We start from the raw sequence: 14,711 nt of genomic DNA, 5'->3' as shown, positions 1-14,711 counted from the left end.
TAAGTGCCAGTGGTTTCTGGTGCTTCCAGGATCTCCCTTCTGACAAGCTACAACCTCTACTGATTTTCTGTTTAGTGGTTTTTGTGTTTCCCCCAACATGTGGGAGTCCCTCTGCCTGGAACCACAGCACCCAGAGCAAGACCCACCTGCTCAGAGTAAATGAATGAATGAATGATGAGGGGGCCTTCTCAGGGACAGTCAGAGGCTGTGTTTTCATTTTAAATAAGCTTATCTTACGGTGCCCAGGTGGCTCAGTCAGTTGAGTGCCAGACTCTTGATTTCGCTCAGGTCGTGGTCTCAGGGTTGTGGGATGGAGCCCTGCATCGGGCTCCGTGCACAGCGGGGAGTCTGCCTGAGATTCTCTCTCCCTCGTCCCCTCTGCCCCTCTCCCTGTTTGCTCACTCTAAAATAAATACATCTTTAGATAAGCTTATTGAATCATCATCACCATCATCATTATTAAGTCAGTCCCATAAGAAGGAGAAGATGAAGCACCAGGTAAAGTCGGCCCCTCTCCGCACCCCCGGAGCGGCAGGACAGGCACTCACTTCCACAGCTGCGCATTCAGATGCTTCTCCACCATGAGGTTGAGGGCGCAGCGAAGCCGGTTCCACCTGGAGTCAAACACGTAATAGCCTCTTCCAATCTGCCGGCTCCCGAATGTGCAAAACTGCAAGAGAGAGCACAACCACACGTGCTTGCTAACTCCGCCAGCAGCCCAGGAGGTGAGGGCTCTCTCGCCTTCAGGAAAGGAGCTAACCATGAAAGAGCTTACTCTGAGTACCACAGGCTGTGAAGCATGAGAGTGAAGATGCCTAGCCCTGAGTTTCATGGAAGAGACAGGGAGAAGCACGAGGTGTCCCAGGAGAGAGTGCATGCCGCCTCTGGGGCACCCTGTTCTGAGCTGCTCTCACACCTTGACCACGTCTCCCACACGAACGGGCATGCCAAGGCCCCTGGCACGCCCCCCTTGCAGTGCCCTGTCCCTGCTGCGTGGGGAGGGTCAACACGGGGGTGCATGTGGAACTTACAGATGCTGGCTGAGGATGATGACCTGAATAATGACAGTCCAGTTTGTCAACAGACTCTTCTTTGTCATCGCCTTCTCCCTCCTCACTGGATAACCGAGAAGCTGGCTCAGTGGCAGGCAGGGGAGGGTGTGGAGATTCATGGACTGGAGGAGGGTCAATGGGGGCACTCCCACCTTGCTGAGCAGGGCAGCCTGGAGGCCTTGGTGAGTAGAAAGTGCAGCACTGATCAGATCACACATCTGGGAATCAGCCGCCTTAACCCAGATACAACAACGTGTCTGAGACCACCTAGGGAGGCCTGGGGTCCCCCACTAGCACTGGGGCAACAGATGCTGATCAGGTGGCCGGGGAGTGAAGAATCCACTCTCCTGAACCGCACAATGTCACAGGGAACTGTCTGCCAGTTCTACCCAGAGGTAACTTGCAAATGGTTCTCCTTTCTATAGCTGATCTAGTGGCTCAGAGCCTCTTCCTAGTTTCCCCAAACAAGAGGAAATAGAAGTGGAACTTAAGAGAAGTCTTTCTTTGATTCCTCTTCAAATTTCACCTAGACTTGGATTACTGAGGCAATAAATGAGATAAATGGCAACGTGCTCTAAGCCTGAGAGAGACCAGAGGTGATTAAAGGAGGAGGCAGCATGACCACCCACTGTGGACAGTGTCCAGCCTACCGCTCGGGCGGTACTATAGGCTTCCTACATGTATGAATGCCTGGTGCTTCTAGAACTAAGTTTACTTTTTTACAGATGGAAAAATTTCAATGAGAAGATGGCCAAAGAAAGGACTTGCCAAGGAACGGACAGCCTGGGCTTGGCCACGTTCTGGGGTGCCGTCTCCGACTGCTTCCCCGCCGTGCTTCTCACAGACCAGAAAGCCCGTGTTGGAGCAGCTCAACTACACACATGGGTCTCTGTGGACAGCCACTTCCACCCGTCACGCGACCATGTTAAGGAACAGGCACATGAGGGGGAAAGGTTGGGTACAGTGGCCAGAGGCTGGCACGTCCCTAAGCAGAAGCCCTTGGTGCCCATGGCTGGCAAGGAAGGCCCTCATTCTCTGTGCCTTTCTCTTTCCCTTCCCTCTAGAAATTGGGGACAAAGTCCTTTACTTCAACTTGGTTAAATATACAAGCACAAAGACACATATATTCAAGTACACCTTCACTGTCTCCAAGGAATGTGCATTAAGTTCTCGTAAAACACTCTTGAGATCATCGCTTACAAAACAGCTCAAATGCCTAGTACGTGGTTAGGCCCAGGTCTCAAATGAATGAATGAAAAAACAGGCTGATAAATGGATGCTGTAAAAACTCAGGCTGAATGCCCATCCCCAGCAAGGACTCCCACTGCTGTGTTTTGCAAGAACTGAGACAAGTGAATGGGAAAACACTGCCAAAGCCGTGTGAGATGTTCCAGGCACTAACCTGCAATCAGGACCCAAGTCTCAGCCCGCTCAGTGAGGTTAAGAGACCCCAGAAGCTGAGCAGGGGTGGAGGAGATCATTCTGGCTTCTTTTTGCTGCTTGCATTTGGCCAAGAAGAGCCCTGGTTGAAACTGACTGATGAACTCAACAATTTTTTTTCCTTAAATTAAAACCCAATTAGAAAAATCTCTCATCTTCTTAGAGTGAGTGTGATGTACACTCCTCAATATCATGACTATACTGGGGTTTTAGAGCGTCTGCAAGTCTTTTCTCTGGAAAAGGGAGAGAACTGGAGGATTTGGCTTACCTTGGAAGACTGGGGGTGTGAGGTTTAGGTTTACTAGCTACGAAAGGCTTTGATTCAGAAGGAATCACTCCGTGAGAGTTTTGGTGTGGCTCCTGGGAAGGTCTGGGAGGGGTGGGCTGCGGGTCCCTGAGAGGCTGCGTTGGTTGCTGAGAGTCCGGATGGCGAATCGATTCCTTTTCCCTGGTTTTGTTTTTGTGCTCGGCTAATAACACATCAAATCGTTTTCTTCTACCCTGGACAGCCCTCCGCTGAGTTAAGGAATGTGTCTACAGACCAAAAAAATACAGAAACTGAGGAATCTCATCAATAATTATTTCTTCGTCATATATCCCAAAACACCATTCCCAATTAAAAACCACCAACAACAATCTGGACCATTAGCACAGTTAAAGGCTGCTCACCATTTGATAAGCTAAAAATCATAGGAGTGTGACCTTTTTTCTTTTGCTAGAATAGAAGCATATATCCCAGGCTCCAAATACATGAGAATGTGGTGATGTTGCTTCCACCAGGAGAAAGAAGGAATGTTAGCTGTGCCACCTGGTATGTAAGTGAATGGCAAACAGTAGATACAAACAGGTGTTAGGTACTCAAGCTCCATGCCATTGTAACAGTTTATTTATCGGGGCCCTTACTAGCTCAAACAGAAAAATCCCTCTTGGCCCATTTAGATTTTAAATACTAAAAGGGAATAAACACTTAGGCCATAAACATGTCCCAGAGGGGTGCCTGGCAGGCTCGGTCAGTAGAGCACATGACTCATGATCTTGGGGTCGTGAGTTCAAGCCCAACACTGGGCACAGAGCTTACTTTAAAACAATGTACCAGAGACTCCTTTTTCAGTAGCAGCCGGGGAGTAAAAATTAGACAAGTGTTTCTCTCTTCCAGTGAAAATGCCATGTCAAGAGTGAAAGTGGCTCAAAGCATCCTGGAGGTGGGGACTGCTTTGGAAGAGGAAGCCTGGAGAGAAGCAAAGACTACAAGGCTGAGAGGACAAAGTGTGAGCTGGAAGAGATGAAGCGGAGTCAATCCCTACAGACAGACACTCACTACGTAGATCAAGAAAATGGGACAGACAGCATTTCTGAATCTTAAGACAACATCTATTTCAGAATTAGGAAATGGGCACATTGAGAAAAAGGAGGTCAATCCTGGCAGGGTAACCAACAACCCGTGCCTGAGGCGTATCTTATAATAAAAAATGTCTATGCTCCAGATGCATTTGATAATTCCTGTTTGTTTTCGAAGGCTAACTTGGTGCTAATACTATTCCTAGAAGAAGATAAAGTCTAATAAACTATTGCCTCTTGCGGAGTCCTAGTCTGCAAAACACGTTTAAGGAGACAGTGACTACAAATCACGTGCTGCAAATAGAAGTTAATTCATCTACAGACTTCCTCCATTCTTCCATGTTACAAAAGTAACACAAAAGTACTTGGTGTGTGTTTATGGCCTTAAACATTATACAAACGTATTACTGCTCCAGAAGCTTAGAGGCTTGATATAATTTAAGAGCTTGAAGGGGAATTAGGCTTTTTACTGTCCTTCTGAACTTTAGTTAATGACCTATCTCCTTACGGACCTACTGCAAACTATGCCTGCCCCACACTGAAGCTGGCATAGATGGGTACACAAGTGGATTTAGCTTCTTTTTCAAGTTTTACCTAATTTCCTTTACTATGTAATATATCCAGAGGAAAGTAACTGAAATGAAGAGAAGGAACTTTGTTATGTTCTAGCTACCTAATACTGCACCTGTCACTCAGGAAATACTTCAAACAAAGCATGTAAAAATTATGGCCCTCTACTATGTGTTGAATGAATCAATGAATCAATGAATCAATGAATATATATCACTCATTCAGTCGCCCGTCTCTCTAGACAGATGTAGAAGCCATTCTTCTTCTTTGAATGGCTCTGGTGCTTAGCACAACAAGACCAATTTAAGTCAAGCTAGGGAAATATTGGTCATCTTATGATCTTATGATCTTATGGTTGGTCATCATAAGATGACCAATATTTCCCTAGCTTGATTTGAACAATAACCAGGATTTCTATGGAGCTCTCTCCCCATCAGAACCCTTGAGGGCTACCCAAGAATCACAGGACAAAGACTGGGTATGTAACTAGGCTCCTGCCCCCCCACCCCACCCCTTTGGTAACCAAGTGCCTGCTCCTGTTCCTGCTCTTCAGCCTCCTGATGGGCTCAGACCCGACCATGTCTATTCTGCCCCATCATGGAATATTTACACATGCTGCTTCCTTGGCTTCTCCCATCCCTCTGTGCCCAGTTAAATCCTGTGGATTTCAGCCCATATTCCTATGGCAAAGGAGGCCTGAGATTCCCTGCTCAATCCCCCACTGAAGGCTGTCATAACACATAGGCTTCCTTCCTGTTACTCCTCAGGGGTAAGTTCATACATATATGAATGATTATGAAGCTAACCTACCTCTCATTCATAAGACTGTAAGCCCCTCAAGGCTAGGGGCTGTGCCTTGATTCTGTTAAAGCCTGTATCTACGGAGTCCCAGAATGGGGCCTGTGCTCAGATATATGCAAAAAATTCTCCACAATGACCGAAGGGGCAAGGAAACCAGAGCCAAATTTTATGTACATGGAAGACGGAGAGGACATGAAACAGGATATCAGACAGACAAGGAAGTGAGGAGGGGCCTGAGAGGGTGGCAGGCAGACAGAGTGGACAAGCGACAGAGTGGGCAGCAGCAGGACCCCAGACACCAAAGAGGAAGGACTACGTTCTTGGTCTGAGGCAGGACAGACCCAGGCAGCAACATGGGAGACATTCAGCAGGGAGGCCCTTAAGCGCGGGGAGGCCCTTAGGCATGGGCAGCCCTCCACAGCTTAAGAGATGCAGGCCAAAATGGCGACAGGAAGAGGGAGAAGCAGTGGCAAACAGAGGCAGGAGGAGAGGAAGGGCCATGTGTGAAAGGGCAGACCTGCCACTTCTATGATGACCTCGGACAGGCCAGGGCTGCAGATGCATACTAACACGAAGGCAGGCCCCGCACGGGGCTCTGTGGATGCCACCCTTCATAGAACACAGGAAAAGCACACATGACTTAAAAAGGAAGATGAGACGACAATGCAGAACCCGTATGAAGTCTGTTCACCATCAATAAAGACTCAGGGAGAAGGCTGGTCAATCCTGCACATTATGACTTGATAAAGCTTATGGTCCACTGGCATGCCCAGAGATGATTAAAGGCCAAGCCTCTGGGATAAGGCAAGCATTCTTCATCGACCACGGGCACCCTAATACTGAGAGATCTGGGGTCTCGAGAGCCAGGGAGGTGGCAAGAGAGTTGAGAGCAGTCGGCCGATCGGGACCAGGTCGGGGTACCGGGGTGAGGCTTGCGCTAATAAACTCCTCTGCAGCTGCTGGAGCAGGCCACAGCTCTTCAGAGCTCGAGGGGCTAACTTTCAACAACACATTGTGCTGTGTGTTCAACTAATGTTACATAAAATAAAAGCAGTTTGTCCTGAGAAGGGAGTTTTTAGCCTAGAGATTTAAGGGTTGGGGCTTGGGGTGAAGATATGTGTGAACCCTGAGACAGAATGCAAAATTCAGAAAATATATATATATATACACACACACACACACACACATATATATATATATGTATCCCCCCCCCAGGAAAAATGATTTGTGATTTTTTTTTTTAAGTTAGATATTTAAAGGGGCTCTGGCCAGCACCTTTCCATAAAAGCTTCAGAACCACTGTTGTAAAATAAAATCTACATGCTAAAATTAAATTAGAAATTTAAACTAAAATAATAACCACTTAGAAACAATATTTACACTTTCTGAAGGATTTTAACATTCCTCCACTGTTAAGGGGTAGAGTACGAACTGAAGTCCCTTATTCAAACATAATCTTTGGTAAAATTTAAAATAATACACCAATAATACACATTCAATTTTTTAAAAGACAATACTAATTTTTGTAATTCTTACCCCCTTCTCCAAACAAGTGTTTTTGAATTACTTTAAAGCAACGACCTGCGATAGTTTCTGAACCCCTCTGAAGGGTAGCTGGAGACATTCTCCAGAGAAAAGCACACAAGCACATCTGCTCATTTATGCAGGGGTCCCCTGACACCACTCCACGGCAACTCCGACTATACAGCAAATACAACACCTTCTTATTAGCATATCGGCATTTGAAAGGAAAACTCAGGACAGAAAGGAGGATCATAACATTTTCTTCGCTTAGTAAGACCGTATGTTATCTAGTACTTTCTTAGAAATGGAAAAATGAGTCTATCTCAAAATCAGATGATTTTAAAGTTTAGGAACCACACATTACACAAGCATTTTAAAGAATATTCACACACAGGCAAAGTAAATTCCTGGATTTAAGTCCATACAATTTAAACCACAGTAAAGGGTAGTCTCTCACATTAAAATTCTCTGCAGAAATACTAACAGTCTTTGAAAATAACAGACTAATTAGGAAAGAACAGTATTCCCCTGGATATGACACCAGAAGCTCACTGGGGGCAAAACACCTCTTCTGACTGCAGCTTATCACAGAAGATGTCGCATTTTCCGAACTGAAAGCATTCTTCATGGAAACCCAGTTACCCGCTCATTTACAAAATTCAGAACAATCCACAGATCAGCTCCCCTCTGGGTGCAAGAGCCTTATGGGGCCATGCCATGGACCCCAACTCCTGTGCTTACTGGAGAGTTCCCAGTGCCATCTAGGAGGTCACCTACCTTGCATGTCAAAGACCGGGTGCAGGGCTTCTTGGTGTCGAGGTCGATGACCCCACAGTGGATGTCAGGGTCAAACTCTCTTTCTGTCAAAAGCATATAGACATTACCAAGGGCTCATCAAACATTCCTTCCTTTATTTTGAAAACAAAAGGAGAAATCTCGAAACAGACACATTTTTAACTTGAATACAATCTATGACATCACCAATAGAAAAAATCTACAACATGTGAGCCCCACAAAGCAGCAGCAGACCCCACAGAGGGCGGGGGTCTACCGTCATCACTTGACAGAATCAGCACTATCTCACTCTCCATTTGCAAAGACACCCCGAGAAAGCTAGTTTTTTTTTTCTTTTATAGATTTTATTTATTTATTTGACAGAGAGAGATCACAAGTAGGTAGAGAGGCAGGCAGAGAGCGAGAGGGAAGCAGGCTCCCCGCTGAGCAGAGAGCCCGACGTGGGACTCGATCCCAGGACCCTGAGATCATGACCCGAGCCGAAGGCAGCGGCTTAACCCACTGAGCCACCCAGGTGCCCCCCGAGAAAGCTAGTTTTACAGTACCTACAGACACGTGCACTTTTAAAAGCAAGAGTGAAGAGGTCAGATGTCTTACTTAAGGAACTTTCTCCTAAAGCTGAAGTTGACCAGCCTTAAAGGGAGGACTTGTAGACAGCAGCCCATCTGTTCCCTCACGAATGCCCAATTAATAGACACAGAAACACTGAGACAAGAAAATGTGAAGTTACCTGATAATCTCTTATTTAAAAATTTCCTGTTATTAGAATTATCTTCAGACTTCTTTTCCAGAGTGGGTGGTGCAGGAAGCCCTTTGCCATTCAGAATCTGTCCAGGTGAAGGCAAGGTTGGCTTTGGTATTGAGGAGCAGTTAAGGCCAGGCTTGACTGAGGAACTCACAGTAGCAGGACAGGTGGGCCCCACCGCAGATTTCAGTAGTGTGCCATCCATCTTTGGATGAATCTTTTCCACTTTGACAGAGGGCGTCATGCTATCAGAGAGGGAAGCGAAGCATCAGCCCGAGGGCCCTGCGGCCCCAAGGAAGTGGGGAGCTGGAAGGCAGAGGGCAGAGTCTCCAACTACCCCCATGCGCTGCACAGAGCTAGGCCCCCAAAGGAAACTTTGGAAAATGTGGTGGGACTACCCAGAGAACTCAGGAAGATTCACCATGGTTCAGTCTCTAAGCCCTCATTGGACCATCGGATTTACCTGGTCTTTCGTCATCCAGGACAATCTGACACATGAGGCTATGGGAGACCTACACCTGACACCCAACTCAATTCCTCCAAGAAGCAAAACATGAAAAGGTCTAAAAGGACTGAAGACTATCTGCAAGACCTTTAGAGAGTATCTTTTGAGGACTATCATTTTTAAGAAAGGAGTCATCAAAACCAAGTAAAGTGAGTGAACAGAGGAAAGAATAATTGGAACTAGAGAATATGTCCAAGAAATGTCTGTGGGGACATACAAGAATTCAAATGAGCCTAACCACATCTCCGAGAAGAGGCTCTCTGCCCCCGTCAATGAAGGAGACCAATGTTTAATTAGTTAAGTGATGTGTCACTGACAGGATAATTCTCCAGTCTCTGAAAAAAGTTTCTATGACAAGAGCTCAGAAGTTAAGTGTGTGGCACACAGCTGGTGAGCACCGAGTACCTGGGCCACTAATAAAGAACCGAGTTTTCTGGGAATCTTATGCTCTCATTTGGGTGGCAAATGTTAGTACAATGCTAACAGTTGGCCTCGACCCCCTCTAAAGCCCAGCTCCATCCAAATAAAAAAGATTGGGATTGATGAGGTTTTATAAACTTTGCTCAGTGAAGTCAGTGCTCAAACAGCTGTTAAGCTGGCGAGTGACTTACACATAGCACTGGCATTTTCTTTGGCTTTCAGACAGGTCCGGGAACGAAAGCCAAGCCTGCTGTACTTGTACTTCTGACAGATGAGCAGAGGCTGGGGGCTTAGCAACCAGGACAAACAGCACCAAACAGCTGTACCTGGAAGAGGCCGACAGCAGCAGAGACGCTGCAAGAAGCCACGGCCTCTCCCAGCTGGCAAGGTCCTTGAGCAGCAGCGGGTGCTAGATGCTGCCCTGAGATTAGCCAGGTTATCAGACCTGGGGACTGAGATGTGGGTCATACCCTCCAAAAGGGAGACAGGCCAGGGAAAAGCCACCCACACCAGGGCAGAGGGCTGCCATGACGAGGCAAGACAGGTTTCTATGGAGTGCTTGGGTTGCTCCCTCACATGCCCACAAGGAGCCTGCCAGGATCCAGACCCACTGTGCAAACATGCCAAAGCCTTGCCTGGAACTAGGAACTTCTTCCAGTCTTCCCAGTCTGCTACTGTGATGGGAGCCCAAGACTGTGGGGGAGGAAGCATTGTTTCCCTATTGCTCTGCAGGCTCCAGGAAATCCTGGAAAAGCATCTAGGAATCACCTCATCTTTTTATTCCTACTGTTATCAATGGCAGCAGCAGAAGCATCAGTGTCCGTTCGTTCACTGTCTCCCGTGGGCCAGACACTACGGCAGGTGCTTGGCGCTACCATGTTAATTCTACTGCTCCCAGGAACTCTGCACCACAGGCTATTCTCACACTGAGAGAGAAACAGTGCTCAAAGTCCTGCAGTTAGGGAAGTGACAGGACGGGCGTGTGAACCGGGGGCTGGTCTGACTGGAGTGCTCTTTGGTGAGCACTCCTCGACCTTATTACGTTTCCTTCTCCTTGTCTGCAAAATGGGGCTATCACCAAGACCTGCTTCATACGGTTGTTGTGATAATTAAATGACAGGGCACAAAGACAGCCAAGTTTCCACAGCTGGCACACGATACAGAATCAGTCAGTATCAACCTTAGCCCAAAGCGGGACAGGGAAACGAAACGAAACATCTATTTGCTTCCCCTCCTTCCCTGCCCCCGAGCAGCCTCTCTTTCCCATTATCCACAAGGCGCTTGGATGCTACTGGGGACACAGTTCCACCTCCTGCAGGGAGGCTTCAAGGACTCTCTTGGCCATACTCACATTCTACCATGGGGGACTCTACTTTGCTGAATGGGATGCATTGGCCTGGTGTTCCCCCTGAGCTGGAACTTCTCTTTGGGTGATTTCAGCAACTTGGAACTTAATGAGGATGTGCTTAGAACACCTCCACTGGAAGAACGGCTGCTTCCACTTCCACTGCCACCTTTGCTTTTGGACAGAGAAGGGAAGAAGGAAAATACTGAACTGGGAGGAACAGCCAAAGAAGGCTTGCTGGATGAGCTATGTCTTCTTTCTGAAAAGGAAAACAGGAAGGGGGAGGGAAAAAAAAAAAAAAAAAAAGACACGGTTTCAGGCAAGTCTCCAATGGAATCCTGGAAGAGTCCCCTGAAATCAACACATTTAGGTTCAAATATGCGTCACTAACTGAAAATATATTTAACTCAGCAGCTTTCAGAAATGGCTTATCTAGGCCCCACAGACTTATTTAGGATTCTAGGAACTGGTCCTTCTGCTTCGGAAACATCTCAGCATAAAGTGGTTTATCATACATAGATAACCATTAGGAAATTAAATAGCCATTCTAAACCTGAGAATATTTGGTTTTTCAGGCTCAAAATAAACTTCACTCCAACTTGCAGGTGGAGAGGCAAGTTACTCACTCATCTGCAGAGCTGTACTAATTGACGCTGCATGGGTCTCTTTCTTCCTTGCTAGCAGAGCATCTTTCCAATTTTTAGAATTGCAAAATGTTAAAAAACAAGTTGTACCTTATTTTTTTTTTGTCACTACCCACCAGCATATGACAGCAAATAAGAATGTTTCTAGGGTTATCTTATCATTCTTTAAGAATCTGTTCTGCAATTTTCCAGTGAATCACTTCACCCCCCCCCTTTTCTTTTTAATAATCTCACTCGAGTACAGATGGCATAGCTCTGGTTCACACCACTAAGATGCCAAAGGCATAAGACAAAAATACCACAAATAGCTACGCCTGTTTTTTAAACCAGGAAGTAATTCATGGTTAAATACAGACTATACAGGTTTAGCTGAAAATAAGTCTACCCACTGGAGAATCAGGTTTTCTCTGTGTAAGGCAATCTATACTAAATAAACAGAGAGCTGTTGAAGAACGCTACTATCTGAAACAAGTGAATTATTTAGTAACTTTTATCTACTTAACTACCTAATGATGGTAGCTTAGTGTTGTCAATTAAACTTGCAATTTAAAATGACATGTGGCTTAACTTAAAATGTATGGGATCCAACATTCACTTATCACAATATGGAAGCTAAAGGAATATTTTTAAAAATTTAAACTAGAATCAATGATTATAAGCATCACACAAATGGTTTATTTTTAAAGGTCATTTTATAACAGTCCTGAGCTCTCTGGGAAGCTGAGATGACTTATTTCCCAGAAGGCCATTAGTTCAACAGTGCTTTACGTGGTACTTAAGAACCTACTCTACAGACAAAATTCCAGTTGTCCAACTAGACCACACCAAGGCCACAACAAAGTTAGGATGGCTAACTGGATAGTGATTTTTAAGTGCTTTTTTCCCCCCCTCTAATGAAAGTTGTGTGTATGGGAGGGAAAATTAAAATAACTTAAGTTTATTAATTTTCTAAATTTGGCATCTGAGAGGTTCCCTCCCCACCCCGTCTTCTAATTTAGTTCCTCTCTCCTCTGTGATCCCCAAACACTGTCTGAGGATCCTTCCAAGCACCAGCACTTGTCAGCCAGGACTGTAAAAATCGGTTTCCAGTTCTGCCACCTCCCCTTGGATGGCGAGGCTTCCTGTCTGGGTCATCTCTGTCCCTCTGAGGCACAGCACAGAGCAGACCTTCAATTAACATTTTCAACTATCGGTACAGGTTTTCTTGTGAGGAGGAGTGACTGCCAATCACTCCAATGGTTCTCAACCTTGGCCACACACTGGTGTAACATAATGGGCTTTAAAAATGCTGATTCCCAGCCCCCGAGATTCTGATTTCACTGGTTTGGGGTGTGGTCTGGGCATCCAGACTTTGATAAGCACCCCTGTGTGATTCCACTGTGCAGTCAAGGTTGAGAGCCTTCCTCATACTAGGCTAATGCTCCAGAACCATTAGACATGGCTGAGTAAGTTAACATTTGTAGAGCACTGAGAGCGCTGCCTAGCCGTGGCACTCTGTATCAGGGTCTATTAAGTAAAGCTCACAGTTACTACCTGCAGTGCTTTCCAGACTTTCATCAACTGCAAACTATTTTCATCATTCTTACCAAAGCCACATAAGATACTCTTTTTTACTGGACATTTTTGTTTAAATGATCACCTCTCCTGTTCTGTCCTCCTCCTCAGCCAGCATTAACCGGTCTCTCTTAGGGGCGCATCACTGGTACTTTGGACAGGAGAATTCTTGTACAGGATAACATTCTCATCAGGATAACTAGAAGTCCTGCCCCCTATCCCTAATCACCAGCAGTGTCCCTCTGCTGGGGGCAACCTGAAACTACCTTCCAATCCATTTTTACATCACCCAGTATGAAGCACAGAACCACCTTCGACTGAGAGCTATTTCTCCAAACAAGAGTATCTACTGAACAGGTTTTGATAAGCTTATTATATATATTTTCTGATATATCTTAAAATAAATATTAAAATATTCCTCCAAGTTCATCCACAGCAAGCTTGTACACTTCTGGTGGAAGCGCACTAAAGGAATAATACCATGTTTCTGCTAGGAAGAGGGAGCAAAACCCCAACTACAACTTTTACTTTAACGAAGCGCACTCTCTTTTTACTATTCTCTGGTGATTAGAATTCTTAGCATGTGTCTTAGAGTAAATGTGATACATTTTCTCTTGATAACCAAATGAGGTAAATAACATTCTCAATCTAATTCAATAGTTATGCTTATTTGGAGAAAGCAAATTTATTCTAAAGTCACTGATACACTAAGGAATGAATTGAGCATAATGAAATATTGCACTTGCTTTTGCAAGATTTCATCTGCAAAAAGCACTACGTCAATGCAGAAAATTACACCTGGCTGAACGGAGCCACGTGGGCGTACACAAAACACACCCCTCTTCCCAAACATCTACCATCCACCCCAAGCCGCCCTGGATGTGAGGAGCCACACCCACCCACAACCGGTGCTACAACTTTCCCTCAATTTCAGAAAACCTGCCGTCCACTACTTCCCAAGAGCTCGCAAGCTGCAACCCTTCCAAAACCTACTTTCAGAAGCAAATGTCAGGTCGTTTTCTTGTATTTACCTACTCTTAACCATTTAATCAATGTAAAACTGTGCTACCATTTTTGTTAGGTTCCTATTCTTTTTTGGGTTCCTATCCTTTTTATCAGTAGTAAAGTTTTGAGTGTTGTACCCATAACCCCATTTTCCCAATGTGCCTCATGTGGATTGCATTACACAATTTTGCACAGCACAGTAATTTCTTAGGAATGCATGCTGTGTGACAGCAGAACTGACTGTAACTTCAAGCTTCTCCTTCTATTTCTCTATTCCCATCATAGTCCATTGCTGCCATTTTCTTCAGCTAACACTTCTTTTCTAGTCTATTAACTCTGATATGGGATTTTGCACTAGAAAAATCAAGCATCAAAGTTTCCTAACATTAGAAGTCAGCTGATGTATCGACAACACTTCAAAAAAATTGTATTTTCTACTTCAATAATAAAGGCTATTTAGAAGCTAAGAATGGCAATCTATCATGTGAATTTCTTTCATTTACTTAAAACTTGAAACCAACTTGTGTGATGTGTGCGTGAGTATGCGTGTAACAGATTCTGGCTGAAAAGGGCCAGCTCAAATCCTTGTCATGCTGCTGAATTAAGCTGTTCCTTCACATCATGGTCTGGTAACTTATTCTCTGGAAAGGGCGGTATCTGGCTTACTTACCCTCTGCAAGAAGCAAAGAGGCAAAAACAAATTTAATTACAGCTGAGCTGGACTCTCCTCATCCTTTCACTGTGGGCCTTTATTTTTCTTAAGATTTTAAACTGGACTTGAAAAAAAAAAGTGTTTGTTCCTAGATCAAAAGAGAAATGGGCAAGTTACGGGTAGGGTTAGGGACCTTATATTAAGTGGGCAAACTGGTGGCCAGATGCTAAGCATAACTGCGGTGTGGTTTGGTGAGGAGTCCAAGTTGAGTTTCCAAAGCACTCCTCTCTCCAGGGTCTGGCACCAGCTCAGACAAAGCAC

At 45.3% G+C, this 14,711-nt stretch overlaps 1 protein-coding gene across 6 annotated transcripts in view; it reads right to left on the bottom strand.

Moving 5' to 3' along the window:
* Positions 1-14,711, bottom strand: part of ATXN7 (ataxin 7) — a 137,407-nt gene that overhangs the window by 11,908 nt on the left and 110,788 nt on the right. For all 6 annotated transcript variants that reach the window (XR_004281188.1, XM_032324288.1, XM_032324295.1 and 3 more), the window contains 6 exons: positions 10,542-10,794; positions 8,251-8,510; positions 7,503-7,585; positions 2,761-3,026; positions 1,032-1,230; positions 549-670 (listed from right to left, as the gene is read on the bottom strand). Coding sequence is in view for 5 of the 6 variants with exons in the window: in XM_032324288.1 (XP_032180179.1) it covers positions 549-670; positions 1,032-1,230; positions 2,761-3,026; positions 7,503-7,585; positions 8,251-8,510; positions 10,542-10,794 (1,183 nt within the window). In the remaining variant the exon portion in view is untranslated. The remainder of the gene's footprint in view (positions 1-548; positions 671-1,031; positions 1,231-2,760; positions 3,027-7,502; positions 7,586-8,250; positions 8,511-10,541; positions 10,795-14,711) is intronic.

Source organism: Mustela erminea, chromosome 1 (assembly GCF_009829155.1).
Source record: "Mustela erminea isolate mMusErm1 chromosome 1, mMusErm1.Pri, whole genome shotgun sequence".
Taxonomy (NCBI): Eukaryota; Metazoa; Chordata; class Mammalia; order Carnivora; family Mustelidae; genus Mustela; species Mustela erminea.
This window is presented reverse-complemented; position numbering and strand designations above follow the sequence as displayed.